The 21,537-nt window shown below is 36.3% G+C and overlaps 2 protein-coding genes across 2 annotated transcripts; one reads left to right on the forward strand and one right to left on the reverse strand.

The window, feature by feature from the left end:
* The first annotated feature begins 12,384 nt into the window (after positions 1-12,384).
* LOC145097152 (uncharacterized) lies at positions 12,385-14,874 on the forward strand. The gene is made up of 5 exons (XM_079034668.1): positions 12,385-12,625; positions 13,574-13,870; positions 14,100-14,196; positions 14,343-14,445; positions 14,657-14,874. The coding sequence occupies exons 1-5, from the start codon at positions 12,602-12,604 to the stop codon at positions 14,736-14,738; spliced, it is 603 nt and encodes a 200-aa protein (XP_078890794.1). The 5' UTR covers positions 12,385-12,601; the 3' UTR covers positions 14,739-14,874.
* A 798-nt stretch (positions 14,875-15,672) lies between these two features.
* LOC145097153 (ras-related protein RABH1e-like) lies at positions 15,673-18,351 on the reverse strand. The gene is made up of 6 exons (XM_079034669.1): positions 18,103-18,351; positions 16,733-16,803; positions 16,512-16,600; positions 16,323-16,434; positions 16,140-16,230; positions 15,673-16,043 (listed from the first exon to the last, which is right to left on the reverse strand). Exons 1-6 carry the CDS (start codon positions 18,217-18,219, stop codon positions 15,903-15,905), a joined length of 621 nt encoding a protein of 206 aa, XP_078890795.1. The 5' UTR covers positions 18,220-18,351; the 3' UTR covers positions 15,673-15,902.
* Between the last annotated feature and the right edge of the window lie 3,186 nt (positions 18,352-21,537).

The following is a 21,537-nucleotide window of genomic DNA, read 5'->3' on the forward strand; positions in this document are numbered from 1 at the left end:
CCCCAAGAACGTTCTTGGGCGGTAAACTCCCGGATCTTGTGTTTTGGACATGTAATCAATGTTATAAAGCATATAACAAGTATTAAAACACATTAAGGGAAGTAGACTCACAATCTGGGATGAAAACCCGAAGATCCGTGAGAGAGTATTTGGCTTTTCTCTAACTGGAAATCAAATAATGAACCAATTTGGTTCAGAATTCTATTTATAGTCCAGAGATTTTTGGCAGAAAATATTTCTATTCTCGGAATGGATTCTAATGACCTAGAGTAATGGAATTACAGTGTTGCACAAAATCCTAATGCACCCACTCTCCTAATAACTCCTTAGGTGTAAAACCCTAAAACTGCCAAACTTACTCCAAAAGTTTGAATTCTCACTGTAACTGCTCTACTTCTATTGGATTGAAATGGTTTGATTTGAATGGAAAATTTCGGGTTGTCACACTATATCCCCTAATTATTTCCAAGCTTATGGACAAGTTTAGAGGCATGTTTGGCACCATTTTAGGGGTTTACGGCCCTAGAATGTTCTTGGGCCGTAAACTCCTTATATCATGCCTTCTTGGATGATTTTTGGGCTATAAACATGAATCACTATGTTTAGAATAAGCTAGGGTAGGCGGACTTACAATTTGGAAGCGTTTGGTTGCGAATTCGGGGCGAAAACGGGTCTAGAGAGAGAGTATAGAGAGAGAGTGTAAAAAGTCTCCAATGGACTCCACTCACCCATATATGGGTTTCACAGTCGGGGCTCAGTGGAATTTTACCCGATACTGCCGTTAAACGGGGCTTTTGGTCGCACCCGATTTAGTGGTCGTAATAATAAAACTTGACATTTTCTCAATAAATAGAAATGTGTGTCTTGAGTTTTTATTCCCTTTTATCACGACTTAACAGCATGTTAAAGGTAATCAAATGGAATGTTTATTAAATTGATGCCCTCTAATTAACAGAACTTTTATACAGTGGAATATTCCGTTAACGGTAACGGGGAAATGTAACGGGACAACTTGGGTTGTCACATCATCCCCCCGTTAGAGGGAATTTTGTCCCGAAATTCAGGTCTAGGCAGGGAAGTAGGTATGAACTGCCGAGTAGAGGTAAGGGAGTACTTCCTATACGGTTGCCCTTGCATTCCCAAGTGATCTCTAGTCTGTGCTTGTCATTCTCACCGACCTTCACACACGGGATGCGGTTTTCGTCTAGTGTAGCTAGCGGGTTCCGACTGGTGTATCTATGAAATCAGGGTTCTCAATGGATTCTACCAGGATGAGTGGGGCACGAAGAGTGTTGTCGGATAATCGTATATCAAGTCTAAGAAGTGGATCGGTCGAATGTGAATCTTGTGGTATATCCGAAAGTAATAGTGGTCTGAAAAGGATTGGACCAAATTTCCATGAGGATTCTCGGATGGTCCTAAGCTCTTGGAAAGGGGTAGAGCTTTTCAGTACTCAGAACATAATATACTTCTATGGCAAGATCATCACTGGCGTGATCGCCATTCCGAAGTTCCTAACGTTCTCTCTCGTACTGGCAGTGTAGTCCTTCGGGTTGGTTCTTAGGAATCTCAAGTGGTCTTCAGTTTCGTGTTTTCTGCCAACTGGCTGATAGAGGCTTCCTAGATCGTCAAGTGGGTTGTGCGACTATGGTTATCAGTTTTCTATAGAGTGTCTATCCCAAGCTTGTGCAAAATGGACCTGCACTAACGACGCTTGAGATACGGAAACCCTGAGAATCGGGGAGATAGGGTTTCACCAGACGAGTGTCGGACTATCTCGGGAGGTGGTTCTACTATCTCTGCTTGAGACAGTATTCGTGGAACACCTATTAGTCCAAGGAATCTCTAAGACTATGGTTTATTCTAGCGTGGAAAGTGCGTGCTCCTGCATAATCCCTCGACTAACACCAAAGCTGGTGTCGAGTCCATAATCTCTTCGGGATCCGGGTCCTGAGATTTAACGCAACTACCTTCGCACTTGACCAAGTATTCTTGGCTGCGAAGGTTATCCTGTGGTTCTCGGTATCCTAGTGTTTACTTCGGAAAATATAATTCATCGTCTACAGGGCGACGACGATTTCCTCCTTGCGAGAGGGTGGAGGATGATAAGCATTACCTGCCTATAACTGGGTGGGCAAGGTGCCTGAGTAGTCAGAGCATCAATTGCAACTACTCTTCCGAAGGTTCTAAGTTTTCTCGGTCTAAGTCAAATCTAGTGGGCATAGGGTCTCTTCACTTGGAACTTTACTAGCTCAATCCGCAGTAGTTATCTTGATTTCGGCCCCTATGTTATCGATTAGGGTGAAAGCGGTTTGCGAAGAGGTTCGTGGTAGAGCTCATGCTTGGCTTAACCGCCAATACTTGATGGATGTCAGCAATATACCTGGTTATAGTGGTCAGCCTCATGAGTTCTATTCTCTGGGTTCACGAACCTGATGTGCGAGGTGCGACGGATTTCCCAGGAAAATCTAAGGAGGATGCTCAGGTTGGTTGTCGTCTTCTAAAGTATCTGCAGTGTCCTTCGCTTCGGTGTTCATCTGGCTACGAAGGGTCGGTCCATAGCGCGGGGTACCCTCACTTGGGTACTTCGGAAGGTTTGAGATAAGAGGGACGATTGACGGATTGCATTAGATGTGATTATTTGTGTTAGGTTCGGGTTCGGGAGAACCTTTATTTGCCAACAAGGCTTCGGAGAAAGTTCTTTTTGCACAGCACTAAGGGCGTACACACAGTTGCACGAAGTCAAACCATGATCAATAGAGTCGTCGAAGTTGGCACACTTCGACATGATATAAAGTGAAGATCGATAGAGTCATGTGCCGAATAGGCACACAAGTTCTAGGCGTCTCAAGGTTTCGTCCTATGTATCACTACTGCGGATACTTGGACCGATTAGAGTCGACGCGGAACTATAGAGAGTTCTAGGTGCTTCCGATTAGAGTATCTTTTCTTGAATGGATTCTCACGAGGCATTTCTATAATCGCCTCACATATACTAGTCATGTATATTTAAGGTGGGAGGATTGTTGACTGAGCGACCCCGCCCTAAATCCACAACCAAACGAGGAACAGGAAATGAGGCGGCATTCGCTCACTCTAGGTCTGTCCATCCTAAATATACATGGCCGTAACGTATATGTTTAGCCATTATAGTTTTACCTAATGAATTTAAATTTCTTTAACAGTGCTGCGACTTTCGCCTTACTGGAAAGGATTTATATTTGAATTAGTCTTTTATTGTTCTTAGCTTAGTTATCCGAGATCGAGAGACGTACCAAAAATCTACCGAGATCCTTGACGTTTCCTCCTAAGCGGTAGAGTTAGGCTCCTCCTGTGCCTTTGTTGTTTCTTTCAGTTGGGCAATCCCTTTTAAAGTGTCCTTTTCCACCATATCGGTGACAAACTATGTCGGTTGCTACTCTAGTGGTTGGTGTAATAAGCTCCACCGGGGCTTTGCAGGTACGGGAGGTGTGCCCCTTCCTGTTGCATCTAAGACAGTGAAGTTCCCGACAGACACCATGATGATGGTAGCTGCACTTGTCGCAGTAGGGAAGGTCTCCTAGGTATGGTCTGCTTGAAGTCGGGAGGGAAGGGTTGGCAGGAGTTGCTTCTGCTTGTTGCCCTTCGGAGGGTCCTTGGGCCGAGGTACTTCCTTCCTCCATCTTGAGTTTTCTCTTTAGTGGGTTCGTTTGAGGTTCTTGGGAGACAGGGCATGGAAGTATTGGTTGTTGTTGTCCATTGTCAGGATCGGAATTCCCGACAGGGCCCTTGCTAGCATTGGCGGTGTTAGCATTTAGGTGAGCCATGACAGCTGCTACGGTTGCTGAGACCGCAGCTTGGAACGTAGCTTCATCGAATAAAAGAGTAGGTTTCTTGCTTGGGGGCTGATTGCGCTTCTTCGGTGGCATGGTTTTCCTACATGGAAAAGAACACACGATGATAAGAGGCTATAACTAACCCTGGACATTTCTGTCCTAAATGGGTCAGGCCTAAATTTTCCCGTGCCTCGGGTACTGGTTGTTTGAACGTTGACCTACATCCCTATGATGTAGTCCTGGTAATCGAGGTAGGAGTATGAGTATCGGAAAAAGGCCATAAGATGCGATTCGTTCCTACTAAGTTACCTTTTATACTGGGATAAGTTTCACTCTCCGGTCTGGAGAGATATGAGAACGGTTCAGAACGAAACTTGCGGAAAGAGAGACTCTCAAGGGCAGATGGCTAAAATTCTCTCATTAGAGATGCGGGAATCCGCCCTATTCGTGCATCTGGCAACGGGAAACGACAATTTACCTAACACATAGCGTGAGTAGTGTAACCACTAACTCACTAAACTGCATCATTTTAAGGGTGAATTATCGTGACGAATACGAGGAAAAGGCAATTCTCGGGTTCCATGTACTAGCTCCCTCGGTCTGCCTCGTATCTTTGACTAGAATCGGCGTTGGCTTCCTTTGGGGTAGTTTCCTAGGGTTCTCTTCTCATATGGACATATCGAATTTCTACTCCGCCTTCCTTCTGATTCCAACTGTGGGTGTCATCACTTCAGGATGGATGACTGGGAATCTCCGAAGTTTAGGCGAATCTCTCACCACTGTCCCTAAGAGAATATGGGCACTTGGTGCATTCAATAGTCTCGACCCAGTTCATTTATTTCCGAACAGGAAATCTTCTCAATGAATCTCCTCGGGGTCGGAATCAACTCTTCTGTCAAGCACTAAAGTGGGTAGGGTTTTCTATAGGGTTCGCGCGAGAATGGATATGTCTAAAGAATCCTAAGGGATTATTAACATTTCACTGTATGATCCATATCAAGTCCTGCTACGATTACACAGGGTATACAAATCCTATATAGCTTAGATCCGATAGGCCTTCGAATATGTGATACTACTCTAGGACCACATCCCAACGAGGAAAAGGAAACAGAGCGAAACCACACATTCTTAGCCTATGGGATCCTTATTATATAAAATCTTGGAAGTATACCCTCTGTAGTTGTAGGTATATCAACAAGGATCTTTTTAGTTATTCACGCAAGGTTGTTTATAGATTCTAAAATACCCCCATGGTATTTTAATTCTTGATTGAGTCTTATCTTCTGATTATGATTCTGGGATTAGTGTGGATCTTTTAGCGTTCTAAAATACTCCTATAGTATTTTAACTTTATGTTTGGCTCTAGCATTCCTAGTTGGTAAGTTTCAGACCTGCTGCACACCACTATCACTCCCGAGCACACGTTCATCGCATCTCGGATAAATGTAGTTGATCAGGTTACATTTATCCCAGCTTACGATTACATAACTGCCCAGGTTTGATTGTAGTGCTCAACATCCGAAGACTTTTATTATTGTTCTTCTTGTGATACTTTTGTTCGAGTGTTTAGATTCTGGATGTTATAATACTTTGGTAAAATATGGTTATATTTTAAAGTATAATTCTTGGTCATAGTGTTTTATCCCATTGTATTTATAGGCTGTATATCTTTTATGAATTGATATACTTAGCTCACTATAAACAATGCTCTGATACCAATCTGTCACACCCCAAAACCGGAACGGCGGAAACGTTCTGGGGTGGATGACGTCATGTCAAGTATCACAACACATGCATATAGTAATCAAAGTACAACAACGTATTGCATTAATAGAATAATTTTACGTGGTTACATTACATAGTATCAAAGTAATACAAGCAAAACATATAAAGTGCAGCAAGGTACTTTAGCCATCTTCATCAGCAGCTCCGGGGGATGTACCTGTCTAATTGCTGACCTGAGATTACAAGTTATTTGAAAAGCGAGTATCAGCATTTTTACAAATGCTGGTGAGTTCATAAGTATTTAGTGTCATTTAGTCAAATAACATTAATAAGTAGTAGTTTAAGTGGTTTCAGTGCATCAGTGTTCTTCCCAGAAAATCCTATATTTTCTTTAAATAAAGCAGCCTTCTACCAAGACTGTTCAGTGTAATGCGGTCAAAGGTAGTTTTCCCTCAATTGCTATTATTATCAAAATACTGTATTTGATTATTAAAGAAAGCAAGAGATATCGGAGAATAACATATGCCTCAGCAGTGAGGACTGCTGACTAAGGCAAAGAATCATAGACTCCAGGAAGGTATCGAACTAACAACACGCCTGGTTCAATCTAACAAAGGGGAACACAGACCCCAGAAGGTACCAAATGAAAGATATAGCTAGCGAGGTCGAAACAGAGACTATAAACCCCAGACAGTATCAAATGAAAGATACAGCTAGCAAGGTCGAAACAGAGACTATAGACCCCAGACAGTGTCAAATGAAAGATACAGCTAGCAAGGTCTAAACAGAGACTATAGACCCCAGACAGTATCAAATGAAAGATACAGCTAGCAAGGTCGAAACAGAGACTATAAACCCCAGACAGTATCAAATGAAAGATACAGCTAGCAAGGTCGAAACAGAGACTATAGACCCCAGACAGTATCAAATGAAAGATACAGCTAGCAAGGTCGAAACAGAGACTATAAACCCCAGACAGTATCAAATGAAAGATACCGCTAGCAAGGTCGAAACAGTGTGACTCTAAAAAGAGACATCAGCATACACTGTAAATTGCTGACGAAATACCGTTACCTTAAAGCCATGAATTATAAGGCAACCCAGGATACTCGTAACCATACTGACTAGAGTTCCAGACGCCCTACAAGCATCTATATAATGTGACATTTGTCACCCCTTGGCTTGGTGGGCCGTGGACTGTAGCTAGCAGTCAGGGTGCGGGGTTGTCAATCCCGTATAGGCCTATACACATAATGTCCGCTCTCCCTACAGGAGACTCTGGTTACCAACTAGACGACGGAGAAGGCCGCGTCCAGAAGATGCATCCCAAATAGAGGATAGTGTGCTTCTGGAGGGGAGTGGGTTTCTAATGTAAGTGATATACTAGGGGTAATGACTTCCAAACAGTGGGTAGTGTCTTTCTAAAGTAAGTGTAGAATAGAGGTAGAGACTCTTAACTGACTTGACTAGAGAATTTCCTATATGTCCATACTCATATACGTAGTATTTAACTAATGAACCAAACGACCTTCGGACGGCTGCCCGATCCCACCAGACCACATCTCAACGAAGAAAAGGAAATAGGGCAGACGAGCCTTCCTAAGTCTTTCAATCATTACTTATATATACCTATATAGCACGGACATACATCTAACTATGACTAAGTGCGTTTCAAGTAGAAGTGATCCTTGTGAAGTAGTAGCACCTAACAAGTGAAGTAAAAGCGTTCGGAAGTGAAGTAGAAGTGTCGCACAAGTATAAGCATATCATGAAGTAGAGGCGACAATAAGTGAAGCGGAAACGTATCAAGTATAAGTAAAGTATAGTTGTTATCAAGTATAAGCGAAGAAGAATCGTATCACTAAGTAAGAGCGTGAATAAGTATAAGCGTCATCAGGTATAAGCGACTATCAGTATAAGTGGAAGCATTACAGAGTAGGAATATGGAATAAGTATAAGCGAATCAGCAATAACTTCAATTAAAATAATACGTAAAAAGGAATCTTAATGAAAAGCCTTTATGAACAGAAAATTTCACACTTTGTATTCTTTTGTAAAATATGCTTGAAAATCTTGGGAAAATCTTTCACAAACCAGTTTAGAATGAATTTAGTTTAAAAGGGTATAAGTAAAAGTTTTGAAACAATTGAAAAGCGTTATAGCGTCCTACTCGGTAAAAACAGTGTATAGTGGCAAAATCTTGTGCATGCGGGTTATCAATCACATGTGATTGATATGATAACTGGCATGTTTAACTTGTAATCCCCCCTATAAAAACATTTAAAAGCATTTAAAAGGTTCATTCAGGGGTATGAACTCACCTGGTGTAAGTAGGTCCGACGGTAGTGCCGTTTAGGCGTTCGGGGTCACGCAAGGACTTGAACACACACAAGGACCTATTTTAACATATGATAACATATGTTCACATACAATTAGCATATAATATACTAATTAAACAATTATACACACTCAAAGGAGTGGAAAACACTTTTGGTTGAGTGTTTGGGGTCCCGGGTAGCGTTTAAGGGTGCTAAGGGTCTCCTATCAGCTGTGGGACTTTGCTATACTCACATATCTAGTGTGTAAATGGATTTAAAACACCAAAATGGACCAAACAAGGAGTTTATGGCCCAACCTAAGGGAGTTTACGGCCGTAAACTCCCAAGGTCAATTTCTTGGGTGTTTGATGCTTCTAGCTTGTTCATAGAATTATTCTAAGCACTTTTCCTCAAAGGCATGAGTGGGTTTGAGGTTTCTAAGGGCCTTATAATGGAGTTTACGGCCTAAGAACAACTCCTAAAGGAGTTTATGGCCGTAAACTCTAAATCATTGAGTTTTGTGATGTTTCAAGCCCCTAATGCCTTTCTAGTGATTTCTAATGAAGTGTGATGCCATTTTGGGTGATTAAAACCAACATTTGAGGGGGGTTTTGGGGAGTTTACGGCCTAGATAATGCTTGGGCCGTAAACTCCAAGAAATCCCTCATTTTCCTTGTGTTTAAGCCCTTAATTCCTTTCTAGCATTTTATAGAAATAGCCTATGGTCATTTGGGGGGCAAAAACTACAATTTTGGGCATGAATTAGGGTGTTTACGGCCTTGACCATGTCTGGGCCGTAAACTCCTTTCATTAAATCATTTTGGAGTGTTTCAAGGGTCTAAACTCAAGAGGCTAAGTCCCTAAATTATGTAATAAGCCCTAGGATGAGTTTGGGAGTGTTTTGGGGCACTTTTGACATGATTTTGAGGAGTTTACGGCCTAAGCTTGTGCTTGGGCCGTAAACTCTTGTTTGAGTCCTAAAATCATGCATTTTAATGTTTAAACACTCCTAGGCTATATCCCCTAATTATTTCCAAGCTTATGGACAAGTTTAGAGGCATGTTTGGCACCATTTTAGGGGTTTACGGCCCTAGAATGTTCTTGGGCCGTAAACTCCTTATATCATGCCTTCTTGGATGATTTTTGGGCTATAAACATGAATCACTATGTTTAGAATAAGCTAGGGTAGGCGGACTTACAATTTGGAAGCGTTTGGTTGCGAATTCGGGGCGAAAACGGGTCTAGAGAGAGAGTATAGAGAGAGAGTGTAAAAAGTCTCCAATGGACTCCACTCACCCATATATGGGTTTCACAGTCAGGGCTCAGTGGAATTTTACCCGATACTGCCGTTAAACGGGGTTTTTGGTCGCACCCGATTTAGTGGTCGTAATAATAAAACTTGACATTTTCTCAATAAATAGAAATGTGTGTCTTGAGTTTTTATTCCCTTTTATCACGACTTAACGGCATGTTAAAGGTAATCAAATGGAATGTTTATTAAATTGATGCCCTCTAATTAACGGAACTTTTATACAGTGGAATATTCCGTTAACGGTAACGGGGAAATGTAACGGGACAACTTGGGTTGTCACATGTAGTATTATTTGAATGCATGTTGCTGATTGTACATAGTATCTACCTTAGTTTAAAGGTATGAATCATATACAGAGGAGTACTACCACTACAAATAATTATAATAAATTATAATAAGTATGGTTAAGTCTATTATACACCACAAACAATTATGCTAAACTATAATAGGTATAGTTAGGTTGCATATACAATACAAACATTATGATAAACTATAATAGGTATAGTTTATGTTTCATTTACATTTCAAACTCATTACAAAAGATTTTCATTTTATATAAACGGGGTACGAATACAAACTATCGGGTTTATACAAAAGAGGTACATTACAAAGTACCGGGTTTTCATTTCATATAAACGGGGTACGAATACAAAGTATCGGGTTTATAAAAAAGGGGTACATTACAAAGTACCAGGTTTTCATTTCATATAAACAGGGTACGAATACTAAGTACTGGGTTTATACAAAAGGGGTACATTATAAAGTACCGGGTCTATACAAAAGGGGTACATTACAAAGTACCGGGTCTATACAAAAGGGGTACATTACAAAGTACCGGGTCTATACAAAATGGGTACATTACAAAGTACCGAGTTTTCATTTCATATAAACAGGGTACGAATACAAAGTACCGGGTTTATACAAAAGGGGTACATTACAAAGTACCGAGTTTTCATATAAACGGGGTACGAATACAAAGTACAGGGTTTACACAAAATGGTTTTTCTGATATTAAAACTACAATTCATCTAGAATTTGTTAGTTTCCAGCTATAATTGGTAAGTGTATATGTTAGAGTTATAAAAGAATTTAGTTGCGATCGACTTAGAATTGGTGAGCCCACCTTACTTCTTGTTCCTTGTTTGGTTGTGGACCTAGGGTAGACCCGTTATATTCGACAATTTATTTAACTTGAATTTTATATAACTTATATACACTGGGTGATTATAGAAGGAATCTACGGGTCTTTCTAGGGTACATTATTGCATAACATAGGAGCTTTCATTTCACATTTTATAAGGAAAATATTAGATTTTCTGGAATCATGCTCATTCACTTTTACAAGGAAAATGACATCTTTATCAAATAAAACTCTTATAAACTCACCAACTTAATTGTTGACACTCTTTCAAAACTACTTGTATTCTCAGGAAATTAGTGACTTTTGAGGATGGGACGCGAAGGCGTCAAACATTTCATTTTTGTCAACATAATGTAACTGATTTAGAAACATGTAAACTTATACTATGGTGTACCTTTTTTAGTTATATTTATGTTGGTTGTGTTGCTATGGTAACTCTTATACTCGTTGTTATGATACTGTACATGAAGTCCTTCACCCCCAGACGTTTCCGCCATCTTCGGTTTGGGGGTGTGACATAAATCGTTTCTAGAACAATTATCTATTGTAAAATCGTTTATGGAAGAGAATTAAACAAATCCCAACCCTACCGCCTTCATCAAATTTCCAACCTGGAAAAATGAAATTAGAAAAGAAAGTCCTAAATCGTATATCTATAATTTTTATTTAGGAAATCTTCGAAAAAAGTCCTAAAATTTTACTCTAATTTACGAAAAAAATCACAAACTAAAATTTGTTTACTAAAAAACATGAATTACCAGTAAAAATGTCGATTTGACCTCTTTTTTTTTTTCTAATTTACCGGTTTCATTACTTACTTGTTTCATTAAAGTTCCATTATTTTATCCTAATTTACGAATAAATCTCAAACTAAAATTTAGTGATGATTTAGCTATTTTATCGATTTCATTGCTAACTTGGACATTTAGTTATTAAATTAGCTGATAAGATGGATATGATAGGTTATAAAATATTACATTTACTATAAAATTTGATATCCATCTCATCGGCTCCTTTATGACTATGTATCTAGGTCATCAATGAACCTAATAAAATGCGTGTTTCCACGAAAAAACAGTAGGAAATAAGCTGATGTCAGATGAGAATGATATATTGGGTTACATAAGTTTAGATAGACAGTTTGAAATTTCTTATAAACGTAAAAATGACGAAGTTGTTGTTAGTTTATATAATTATTGCAGTTTTCGTTGGATGCATTTTATATTCCAAAAAATATATAATGTAGCAGGATATCAAGTTTTATGGTAAACATAGCATGATATAACCTAACATATCTATATCATCAGCTAATTTAATAACGAGGCATCCAGGTCAACAATGAAATCAATAAAATGTATGTTACATGGAAAAAATGGTCAAATCATCACTAAATTTTAGTTTGGGACTTATTTATAAATTATAATAAAGAGACTTTAATGAAACCAGATAAGTAATGAAACCGGTAAACTGGGAAAAATAGGTCAAATCGTCATTTTTACTGATAATTCATATTTTTTCGTAAACAAATTTTAACTTAGGACTTTTCGTAAATTATGGTAAAATTTTAGTACTTTTTCTAAGATTTCCTTTTTTATTTTAAGCAATATACCATAATTTATCTTATAATAAATCTAAATACATACTGATTTTGTATAAAGTTTAAAGGGTAATTAAGTAATCTAATCAAACATTTAATGAAAAACAATGACATTAAGCAATTATAAATATATTTTTCAGTTAAATAGAGAGATTTTAAAAAGAAAAATTGAAAAAAATATACTCCGAAATGTAAAGAGTAGTCCGAAGTGAATTATTTAGGAAAAGATAGTTATTTTTCAAAAAACTGAAAAATATTATTTTTAAAGAAAAACTCATTTATACCAGTTGGATTATTCAATTTCCCAAATATAAAATGATGTAACCACATTGCCTAAAATAAACAAAAATTAGGACACATTGTGTAAAATATAAGATGTTGTCCAACCCTAGATGGGAGACGTTCACGAGGTTGTTTTCATTGTTCTTTTTTCTTTTTTCCCTTTTGTCAGGTTAAAAAGGAAAGAGAAATGTTTGTCGTCTTCATCAATGGGTGGTGTTAATACAGGTCCGTTGCCAGTTATTATACTATTTATTTAATCTCTCTCTCTCTCCATTGAGACCAACAAATCCTTCAAAATGCTCACATCAACACATCACCACCACCTCCAAATCTCCCCTCTGTTGGTTCCGGTTTCGCCTCATCTCTAGCTCCACCGCATTCTCAAACTTCACGCTGCAAAACTTCAATTCAATGGCGGTCGGTACTACTGAAGAGGTATTTTGAGTTTCTCACCCCTGCATTTCGCTTTAATCGCTGATTATACTCATCATTTCTCTTCTTGCTTTCAAATTACGCAACATGTTTTGTGTTTTCGTTTTATATGTGTTCGGATTGACTTCAGTTCCGTTGAATCGACCTCTGTTTGATTTTATATTCAGAATTTTAACTGTATCAGTTCCATCTCGAGTTTTCCCCCAAAATGTATCGGAATGCGTGTCAGTTGGGGGAAATTCAAAGTAGGGATCTATTCGACTTTTTTTTTGATCTGTTGTCACTTATTACAGTTTAGATTTAGTAATGCAATCGATCTATAATATAATGCTATGAGTTTTGGTGGATGATTGTGATTTCCTAGGGTTTGGAATTGAATCTAACTTTCACATTTTCGTCCAATCGGCTTCTAGGACCACAATCCGCCTCAATTTCTTTTCTGATCCTGTTGACATTTCTTTCTAATAATTAATATTCTGACAGGAGACAATAGCTGGCTCCACATTAGTGTCAGCTGGAGCCCTTTCAACATCTCTTAATAAACACTTAGAAAAAAAAAGAAAAAAAAAAATTAAATTACTTTGACTACTAGTAACATTTCTAAAATACCTTTCTATAATTAGAAAGTTCTCCAACTTGTACAGTGATAGCACCATTAGATTGAGATGACAAAGATGGAAAGCTAGAGAAGTTTAGCTTGAAAATTTCTAATTTAATGAGACATGTCTCCATCTTTCTGTATACCAATATAAATGTAATGTGCATATAGATGAACTTCATTGGTCCTAAAAGAGAACATTAATACTATCTGGTCCAACAAAAAGTATTCTTGATTCAGTACATGTAGACTTATAGACTGTAGTTATTAAATTATCATTAGTGTCCATTCTTTTGCTTTCTGTACTTTTTATTCATTGATTTGTCTCTTATAAGTTTCTTTACATGATGTAGGGATGTGATAGTTTTAGTGTTGTAGTATTATCTGATGAAGGAGGCAACACAGGAGTTGAATGTGAAGTGCCAAAAGATCTGTTGAGTCCTGTTGCAGAGGTTCGGATTCCATTAAAGAGCCAGCTGTCACTTGATGCACGTTTGAGCAATCAAAGCTACATTAACATGATGGTTGAAAATGCAGTTGCATATTCAACGTGCACTGTAGATGTTGATATTGAAAAAGGGAAATCAGAGACTCAAAGCAATGAAGAAACTCTTGTTCTTGCTAATTTGAAGAATGAGGAAGTTTTGACTGTGAGTTGATAACTTAATTTCATCTTCTTTCAGGAAATCGCCATTTTATTGAACTATTGATATAATAATCATAAAAAAGTAATAGTGCAGTGGGTAAATTGATAAAATGATGAAAGTAGTACATTATGCTTTTCTCTACTTTTCAATAAATTAATAAAAGTACAAATGCTTTTTTGCTTTTTTATTTTTATTCTTGATTCCAGTTTACCTAACAATGGCATCTTTGCAGAAATCACTGCAGAAACAGATCAGCTTTGACATGGGAGGTAAATACATGCAGTTGTTGATGAATCACAGCCTCATGCTATCAAAGTTCTCTACTCGTGGTACTTTATCATTTTCTTTTTTTTTTTTTTTTTTTTGGATAAATGATTGTTTTGTGTTTGTGGTGTACTTATTACTTAAATTAAAGTGAAACATGAAAGTATAATATTATAGATAATATGAAGTGCTTAATTTGTTATTTTAACAGATAAGGGTGCAACTGAGAAGCTTCTAGATGCTCCCAGATCAAGGAAATATAAACGTGCTGCCTCTTTTAATTCAAGAAAAGTCGTTCTCTTGTTCTCAGTCTTGTAAGTTCTCAACTTATCTTGCTTTTACATTTTCGATTTCAATAAGACAAAAATAGCCCTAGAAAGCTTGTCCAATCCAATTATATCTGAATAGAAGCTTTCTAGGGTTATGAAAGAGGGCATTTATGTCTTTTATACATGGGCAAACACAGTATCATCCACTAAAATGTGTAATTTGCCTTTTGGTTTTATAATTATATATATAATACAGGTCGAGTTTGGGAACGATGATACTGATATATCTGACATTGAGAGTTAGACAATTTGGTGATGCCTCTATTCATTCAGAGTGAATTTACATTTACCACCCTGCACTTTGTAAGTTGGCGTTTCTTTGCGTCCGGAGACAATTTCTTTGCAAATTCAGGAAACATAACTTTTTTAGGAAACCGAGCTGAGGAGGAGCCTTGGTGCAGTTTGGGAGATGAATTTTTTTCCACTTTTAGGAGTTTCTTTTTGTTTAAATGTTTAGCTAGTAGCAGCATATTCTACTTTGATATGTATATAACTTTAGAGAAAACGTTGTTGAAATTTGGTAGTTGATGATCTTTTCTTTTTGGTAATATGCTATTTTGATTGTTGGTTGATAACAATTTTAATGGGGATTCCTAATGACTTTCTAAAAATTGGCATGACTAACCAAATTTTTTGGACAAAACCGTACTGTATTTGATGTGTATACGTGAAATAGTGGCTCATGACAATCAGAAAATATTTAGACAAATTGTCCTTGTGTTTGGTCTAAACCAGAACCAGTTGGTTGATGAAAACTATAAAAACTGATTTGTTTTTATCCTTTTTTCAATTTATTTTGGATTTTTTTTTCTTTTATATTATTTTATTTCATATTCTGTTAACTATTCTAATTAAGAAAAAATTTGTGTGGACCCCACTTGTCAACCTAACCCCTTTTTTTTTCTCTTTCGCATAACTTACACGTCTAAACATAAATAATAATTTAAAAAATATAAAATAAATTTATAGTTTTCCTGTTAACCGTACGTAAGCAAAAAAAAAAACATGAAAATCATCAACCAAACCAAAAAAGTAAAAAATATTGGTTCGGTTAACTGGAAAATCATTTAGGTTTTTAGGTTCGGTTTTCGGATATTTTGAAACCGTAGTCATGTAACTTTGTCTAAGATTTACCATATTTTTGTCTTACCTAAAAAGGTAAAAACAAAGTGGGGCCGAAAATATCTCATGTAACAAATAGAGCTACCAAAATGGAACAAGAGAGTAGAACATAGAGATTAGAAAACCTAAAAAATAAGTATACCGAAGATAGATACAAACACCATATCTTCTTACTTTAATTTAAAGGATGTCACTCGCTAATAAGAAACCAAAACTATCAACAAATTAAGTTACGAATAATCAAAATCCATTACAAAATCCAATTCTGTCTGTCTGTCTGACTGTCTGCTTTCTATTGATCGAAAGTGAGTCGAGTCTTTCTAACATGCGCAGCCTCCACCTTGGTCTGAATGGGAAGCATTACCAGAAGACTTCAAATTGACGTCAACCATATCTTCTTGTTTTGTGGATGACATCGTATCCATTCCTGGTAAAGCAGCAGCAATCTTCCGGAATAATGGCTACACAATAAGACATACATTTTTTCTTATCTTTCTGCATTAAGTCAAAAGGAAACACCATACATATAACCAAAAGGTAAGGGATTTTGATTAAACCTTGATGTTGAATCCAGCTTTTGCACTTGTTTCTATAAACATAACTCCAAATTCACGAGCTTTTCCATCTCCTTCTTCAATTGAAACTTGCCTAAAAAGCCATGGAAATAAATAAGTCTTGACTTTTACAAATTTACAATCACTTTCTTTTCAAAGATTTATGTTAATAGTTGTCTATTGAACCTTTTGTCAACAAGATCTGTTTTGTTGCCAACAAGGACTATGATGACATCAGTGCCTCGCTCAGTACGTACTTCTTCTATCCATTTTGCAGTGTTCAAGAATGATTGTCGATCTGCAAAAAATATATATTTTTTTACAAAACATAAAACAAAAAATAGATAAAAAAAAATTTATTTATAAATTACTCACTAGCAACATCATAGACAATGACTGCAACTGATGAATCTCTTATGTAACTTGGAATTAGACTCCTAAATCTCTCCTGTCCAGCAGTATCCCTGAAATGTTAACACCAAAATCAACATCAACTACTTTTTTATTTATTAATCCAGTAAGCTCTTTCTATATAATATTATATATTTTTTTTTATTTAATAAAGAAAACCACAAGCAACAAACATGAAAACTTACCAAAGCTGTAACCGAACTGTTCTATCTTCAAGGTACATTGTTTTTGACAAGAAATCAATACCAATGGTAGCCTGCAGTTTATAATTATATCCAAAAAAAAAAAACAATGTGATGTTACTTTATTTAATACCACTAAAAAACAGAAAGATTATAAAGTTAAACATGATAGAAAACCAATGAGACATGACTGGAAAAGATTATGAAATAGCTTCTCTTTAATCTTTATGTATGCAATTGTGAATTTGTATATCATTAGTCCTGTTACTGATGATTAATAAGTTATACATATATGTAAAAAGATATATGGTAGAATGAGAAAAACAATTACTTAGGGCTTTCACAAACAAATAATATTAGATGTATTAATATATATCAACATAGACTTGTATGTATGTGTATATATATACATTAAAACCAGCATTAAGGAGATTGCTTTAAAGTTTCTTTTGTTTTCCCTAGGTCTGTGATCATCAAATGTAACATAATTCTGTGACATTCACTAAAATAAAATTTACCAGTCAGAGTGTCAGAAGTGTATTATTCTAATAAGTTTTCTGAAAAAAGATTTTGTTAACCATTAGTCAAATGCCTAAAATACCCCACATTGAAAATGTAGAGAATATCAGGAAAAAAACAATGACATTCATGATGAAGGAAATGATTGAACTAGGTAAAAACCTTACCAAACAAAAAGAAACTTGCCAATAAACATCCAAAATCCCACAAAAAAATGATGGAATTTCACAGGTTGAAAAAGTGAACAGGTACAAAAAAACTCAAGCTAAAAGTCTGTGGAACAGAAATCTCTTATCCATTTCTCTTGTTGTATGCAGAATTGGTCCCAAACATCAATGTTCTTTCAGTCTTATTTTGAAGGTTCAAACACACAAATCCTTTACAGGAACCACATGGACAAGAAATTCTCTTAAAAGCTCACTGATCCTATAATGAAACAACACAAACCATGGTTCTTGATCTAATAGAGAATACTAGGCATTCAAATCTAAGGGAAGTCACTAACAACTCCAGACTCCCAAAAAGAGGTTAGTTTATACGAATAAGTTAGACGATTACTAATAACAGTTCAAAAAATCGGGTAACTAATGATCACTATAAAACGAGACCATGATAACAAGGGCACCTCTTCCTCATGCAAAGGTCAAAGCTTTACGCCTCTTATTGATCAAAATAACTAAGATAAGAACAGCGAATTCATGCAAGACCTAGATAAAATCGCATGGTTTCATTGCTCTAACATCGATCAGACGTCAATTGCGTCAGAATACCCCGATCCAGTAATCAGACTTCAATCGCATACGGATCATGAATGAATCGATAGAAAAAACGAAGAAAAGCCGGCGGAATTATACCTGATAGGTGGTATCGAATTTGTCATACATGAATCTGGTAATGATGCTGGTTTTGCCGACGGATTGATCGCCCAAAAATACCAGTTTGTATTTGGCAAGAGGTGACACCACCGACATTATTGAGCAGTTCCGGGGGCTCTCTCTCGGCGATCAGATCTAAATCTGTAGAATGTTGAAGAGAGAGAGAATAGAGAGAAATTCGGAGGAGAGAGAAAGGGGAGAAATCAAGGAAGGCTGGGTTTAATTTTTCAATCGGGTTACATATATACGACATGGAGAAGAAACCGCCAACTTGACCCAAGACTCTATCACTTTAGAGCATTCTTTCTTTCTGAGTTTGATTTGATTGGGTTTTGAATTTTATTTATCTATTTGGAGTTAAAATATCGAGTAGATTACGGTTTTGGTCCCTATTGTTGTCCATTTTTAACATTTTTGATCTTTCTATTTCCATTTTAACATAGGTGGTCCTTATTGGATAGCTTGATAATAATCAAGTCTCTACACTTAACAACCCTAACCTGTTAAACTTTAAAAAAAGATGATTTTAGCCTTCTAGCATATTAATGAAAAAATGTTATACATGCCACGTTGGATGTTGGAGGAATTAGGGTTTATTTTAGAGATCTGGATACTCTTTGGATCGTGTGAATATTTTCTGAACTGGTATTTCTACCATATTCCTGGGTTGCAAGAAATTTAGCCTAAGATAATCCAAGATGACACTTACGAATCTAGGCACAAAAATCGTAAGCCAGATTGCTAGAAAGATTCTATGTTTGTTTGAAGAAAAGAAAGCTAATGGTTTTTCGTATGTCTTCTCAAAGAGAATAGTTGTTTATATATAATAAATGAGATTAGGGTTTACCTCTTAGGGGCCGTCATGGGTTGCTTTGGAAGCAAGCTAGAAAATCCGGAATTTAATGAGGATTTAGGTGACACCACCGACATCATGGAGTAGGTACTAGGTCAGCGGAACCCCAGCCAGGGGCTCTGCCCCTTGGACCCTACTAGGGGCGCTACTTGTAGACCTCCGACTTGTCGTCGAATCGGCTTCTAATTTGATCTTATACATGTGTGCACTCCGCAAAAACCCATACATATATTAAAGTACATATTATGAAGCCCCTTGGTTCACATGTTAGTTCCAGTTACATAAAATGACATGACGACACTAAAATCATCAACATTGGATTAATGAGCTACCAAACACATTCCCTATTTTAAAAGCTTCACATAACTTTCATATCCCCCATCTTCTCTAAATCGGTTTTCAGTTCATCCCAAGAAAAAATGACGTTATCTTCAAGTAAATCCAGCTTCAATGGAGGTTCACGATGGAAGAACAAGAGTGGTATTAGATGTGAGATAGGCAAAATGACACAAGGTCACGAGCCATTGTTTATATACATTGTATGTGTATTGTAGTATGTGGTATTTTGGAAAACTAACATTTATGCTTATAATTGTTGATTAAATGTTTTGAGGTAGTTTTGTTGATCGTGGGAAGAGTATGACATGATTGTATCATATTTACATATTTGTTGATATTTTTTAGACTTCTATTGTTTTAACATGATTTTGAAACATTGTTTTTATGTTTTGGTTTTTATGATGTTAAACAATTTGGTACTTCTATCTTTTATTGACAAATATATGTTTACTTATATTTAAAAAGAAAAGGTTGGTTGAAAATTTAGGACGTTACAAATTTGTATGAGAGCCTTGGTTTGAGAAATATGGATAAATATTATTAGCATGATTCTAAACTCAAACTAGGGCTTGAAAGAATTTTTATAAAAAGAGGAAAGATGTGATGAGTTCGGTCAGCTAGAGCTCAGAAAGGAAAGTTATTCCCAATATATTCATACTTGCTATATGTGAATTTAGAAATGAATTCTAGAACGTAGGCTAAGGATCTTTTCAAGAATTGTATGTTAGAATTATTTGATCTTTAAGATGCATTGTTTCTTTAGAGTTTGTTTGATATGTGCTATTTGAAGTCTGTGTTAATGTTAATTGATTGTTAAGCAAATGCTTTAGAGTTCTAGATAATTAATATTGAATAAATTAAAATGCTTGATTTTGCCTTACTTCCTGTTCATTGTTTGGTTATAGAGTTTAATTAATGACCTTTAGTGACACAATTAACCAAAGTTGTGACACACCTGTTTTAAAAACCGTCACCAAAAGTCATTTTTATACTAATGATAATAGTTATGATTAAATATCCAAAAGGCTCTCACATAAGCAAAACTACTAAAGTTAAATACTGAGGATTAAACGTTGAGAAAGTTGCAAATAGTAAATTTAATTATTATTAATGACATCGTTATCAAGTTTCATCAGGATATCAGAATAATCTTTCACGGTCAAATCTAATTGTAAGAAATGAGTAAAAGTATATTATCATGTTGTTGGACGAATTGAAATACGAAACAATAAATTAAAACCAACATGTTGATAGCTAATCGTGTTTGTAGAAACCTGCATAAATTTGTTTCCTATCCTTAAAGGTTTTTACTTCGCTTATATGGTTGTATGCTAAACAATAAAACCTTAGGATTTAATGCAAATTTATCGCTTTTCCTACAACTTTCCAACTACTCCCTCAGGTATTAGAATATTGAATACAAAAAAACATTTGTTTGGTGAAAATAATAATTTAGTTAAAATGAACGGTGTATGTTATTATAAAAGAAGTTTTTGTTTCATAATTTTTTTTGCTAACTTATTTTATGGATAATTTTATTACATAAGTTTAACTTTTGTTTTTCTATGAAATGATATAATATCTAGTGAAAACTTTGTAGAATTCAAAGGGATTATAGATTTTTTAGATGATTTTTTTTTATTAAGCAGGTACCTGTGAACCGAACCATAATTACTCCCTCTGATTTGGTTTGGTTCCAAATAATGCAAGTAGTTACCAACTATATGTCTACAATTCATAATTTTATTAGTATCCAAACTCAACCGTCCCCAAGGGCGGAGCTTTATAGGGGCAAGGGGGGGCTGTGGCCCCCCTTGATTTTTTTGTTATATATATCCCTCCTATTTTAATTTTGTACATATTAGGCCCAAAAATATACAAATTTTGGCCATGGCCCTCTTGTTCACCGATTTTTATACATATTATACTTCTCTCTCTCCCCCCTCCCCCCCCTCCCCCAAATCAAATGTTGAAGCTCCGCCCCTGACCGTCCCACAAATAGACATTGTTATGTTAAACACATGCTAAAAGCACTTGCTTCTTACGCTCATCTTTGACATCAACCCCATCACGAAATGGACTCTTTCAATACTGATAATGACATACACTTGGATTAAGATGACAAAGGAGTGTTAGCAACATCAATGGACAAAACTGAAAATTACCTATTTTGAACCTATTATTTACCTTAAGGTTTCGTTTGTTTCTAAACTTTATGCTTG

Source organism: Lactuca serriola, chromosome 4, assembly GCF_051521515.1.
Source record: "Lactuca serriola cultivar US96UC23 chromosome 4, Lser_US96UC23_V15, whole genome shotgun sequence".
Lineage (NCBI taxonomy): Eukaryota > Viridiplantae > Streptophyta > Magnoliopsida > Asterales > Asteraceae > Lactuca > Lactuca serriola.